At 36.6% G+C, this 2500-nt stretch overlaps 1 protein-coding gene across 2 annotated transcripts in view; it reads left to right on the top strand.

The window, feature by feature from the left end:
- Positions 1-1515, top strand: part of LOC137993469 (choline transporter-like protein 4) — a 54326-nt gene extending 52811 nt beyond the window's left edge. For both annotated transcript variants that reach the window (XM_068839340.1, XM_068839341.1), the window contains one exon: positions 1-1515. This exon is cut by the window's left edge and continues 59 nt beyond it. In XM_068839340.1, the coding sequence (XP_068695441.1) occupies positions 1-54 (54 nt within the window). In that variant the 3' untranslated portion in view covers positions 55-1515.
- The last annotated feature ends 985 nt before the right edge of the window (positions 1516-2500 follow it).

The following is a 2500-nucleotide window of genomic DNA, read 5'->3' as shown; positions in this document are numbered from 1 at the left end:
CTGAGAAAGATCTTGGGCAAGAAGAACAAAAAACCCGAATCTGACAGTGAATAAGGAACCGGCTCAATTTGCTCGACTGTTATTTTATTTGAAAAGGGAATTTGGAATACGGTCGAGCTGGAGTTTTATCCCTGGGATATTTACGGTGCGAGGAAACAGTTCCCTGCGTAATGCCTTCGCCATCGTTTCGGGGATTTTTTTTTTTGAAGCAACGTACGGTATTTATCGATTTTTTCATAGATAGGAATCATATGCACATGTCAGTGGTTTGAAATGTAAACATCGCAGGAATTCCATTTTCCGTCTTATTTTACTTTTTTTCATTTTTATCCAGAATTTCGGTGGACGAGATATTGTACATACAATGCATGCCCCGTAACATTGACTGGGGGTATCTCTTTTTATGTAAAGCACAAGGGTTATATGGGAAAGGCCCCTTACATATGGGACGTTTTGGGACAATTAAGGGGATTGGTCGGTTAGGTATTCGTACCTCGATCGAAAGATCGTTTAACCTACAGACGTAGATCGTTCGATCAGAAGTGTTGACATTTTTATACTAATTTCATAGTTGTTTTACACATTTGAATAAATCGTATTTCGGTCATTTAGACGCATTTAATTCGAAGTTGGTGTTCGTGTAGTTATATTTGCTGACACCAAAGTTAAGCTTATTTCAATTAAGAGGAATCTTTTGTTAGTTGGTGTTATTTATTTCACTCAAAGTGTAGTATTTAATATCACATTAATTTAAACGCTTACAGACTGTTAAGGTAAATTGTCACTCATAGGATGCTTTAAGTGTAAGGAAACGAATGCTTTTTGGTATAGTTTTGTGAGATTCATTCCTCTTTCTATAGAAACCACTGACTTCGAATTTGTAGATCCCTTCGCAACTAGTGTCGCTTAATATAAAGTCAGAAAATCAATCACTGAATGTGAATGAATGTTGGAGGTTAAACAAGGTTTGCGTTTGTCGAATGGCATGACTTGCTTGATCGTATCATGATCGTATAGTATAATAAAGGTGGAATTTAATGTATGCGGAATTATTGAAACAATTAAATTAACTGGAAATTGGAATATTTTAAGGTATGTGTTACCCGAGCAACTGTGCAGTAGTAGTAGTTGTAGGAGTGAAAAGTTGAGTCAGGTGCGTTCCTCTCGTGGTTACTCCTCGTTGAATCGTTCATGTGTCCTTTATCGTATGATTCGTGGTAAATTGATTACATTAAGTGTCACCCTAACAGTAGTAATTACAAATCGAATATTCAGTGAAGTAATTAATTATATCGTCATTGATTCCGCGTCCATTACATTTGCATAATTATGCGATTTCGCAAGTTACCACAAAGTGGTGCTTCCTTTCCGGCTTCTTTTTACCTTCATTCTTAAAGGGAATTAGGGTTCTTCTTTATAGACATATGGAAGTAAGAGCAAACATGTACACTGCTTCATTGGAAGAGTAGTGGTTGCATTTTCAGATTAAAAGAAGAAACGAATAGTTCAATGCTATCTAGTGTTTTCACTTTTGTAATCAACAGTCATGTTCTTGTCCAGACCCACTATTAACTATTCTCAACCTTTATAGCCGAGCACAAGTGTTACACTAATTTGAGAGTCAGGGAATCAATGGAAAGTAGATCAAATGTAATGTTGCGTTAGGTGAAAAGGAAAACCGGAGTTTCCCCAGGAAAATACCTCTTGGAGCATAGGAGAGAACCAACAAATTCAATCCACATATATGAGGAAGGCGAGTGCTTTCACCGCTGCTCCAATTCCGTTTTCCGTTAATATTGCACGAGCGCGATTCTAGTATAATTACTTAGGTGATTATTGAAAATTGTCTTTGCTGATTGGTTGCACTTGAGGTGACTATTATGCGATTATCACATAAGCGGTTTTTTCAAAATGGCCACAAACCGTTGTGTCGAGGTTACAGACGGAGTTACTTATTCTTTTAAAGAAAATGTATATTTTTGAAATAATCACCCATGTAATAGGCCACTTCGGAAAATGACAATACTCTTTTTTTTGTCCCCCAAAATTTTGCGTAAGCATTGTTTCCAGTTTCTCTTGGGACTTACAATGGTCCCAAGAGAAAACAAAAACAATGCTTATGCAAAATTTAGGGGGACAAACAAAGAGTATTATGGTATTTTCCAAAGTGGCCTATTATACTAAAACAATTTTCAACTCGGGCTCTTTGAATATTGGTGAAAAAAACCTCGACTTCCTCTCGATTTTTATTCCGATATTCACCTCGCCTTTGAGGAATAATTGCCCTCGCAGCATTTGTTTTTGTTGACAAATGGTAAATGCTCCTGGTATCAATTAATCATAAAGTTGGAGTCTTTTTTGCGTTTCATGCGCACTTGTCAAAAATACTATAGTTTTCAGTTATCTATGTGGCATACTGAATACTGATTGGCTAAGACGGAGAGCATTTTTTTCTTAATCAGGAGGGCACTTTTGGTAATCAAGAGGACATAATTACTTG

Source organism: Montipora foliosa, chromosome 2 (assembly GCF_036669935.1).
Source record: "Montipora foliosa isolate CH-2021 chromosome 2, ASM3666993v2, whole genome shotgun sequence".
Classification (NCBI taxonomy): Eukaryota; Metazoa; Cnidaria; class Anthozoa; order Scleractinia; family Acroporidae; genus Montipora; species Montipora foliosa.
Note: the sequence above shows the minus strand (reverse complement) of the source record. Positions and strands in the feature narration are given on the sequence as shown.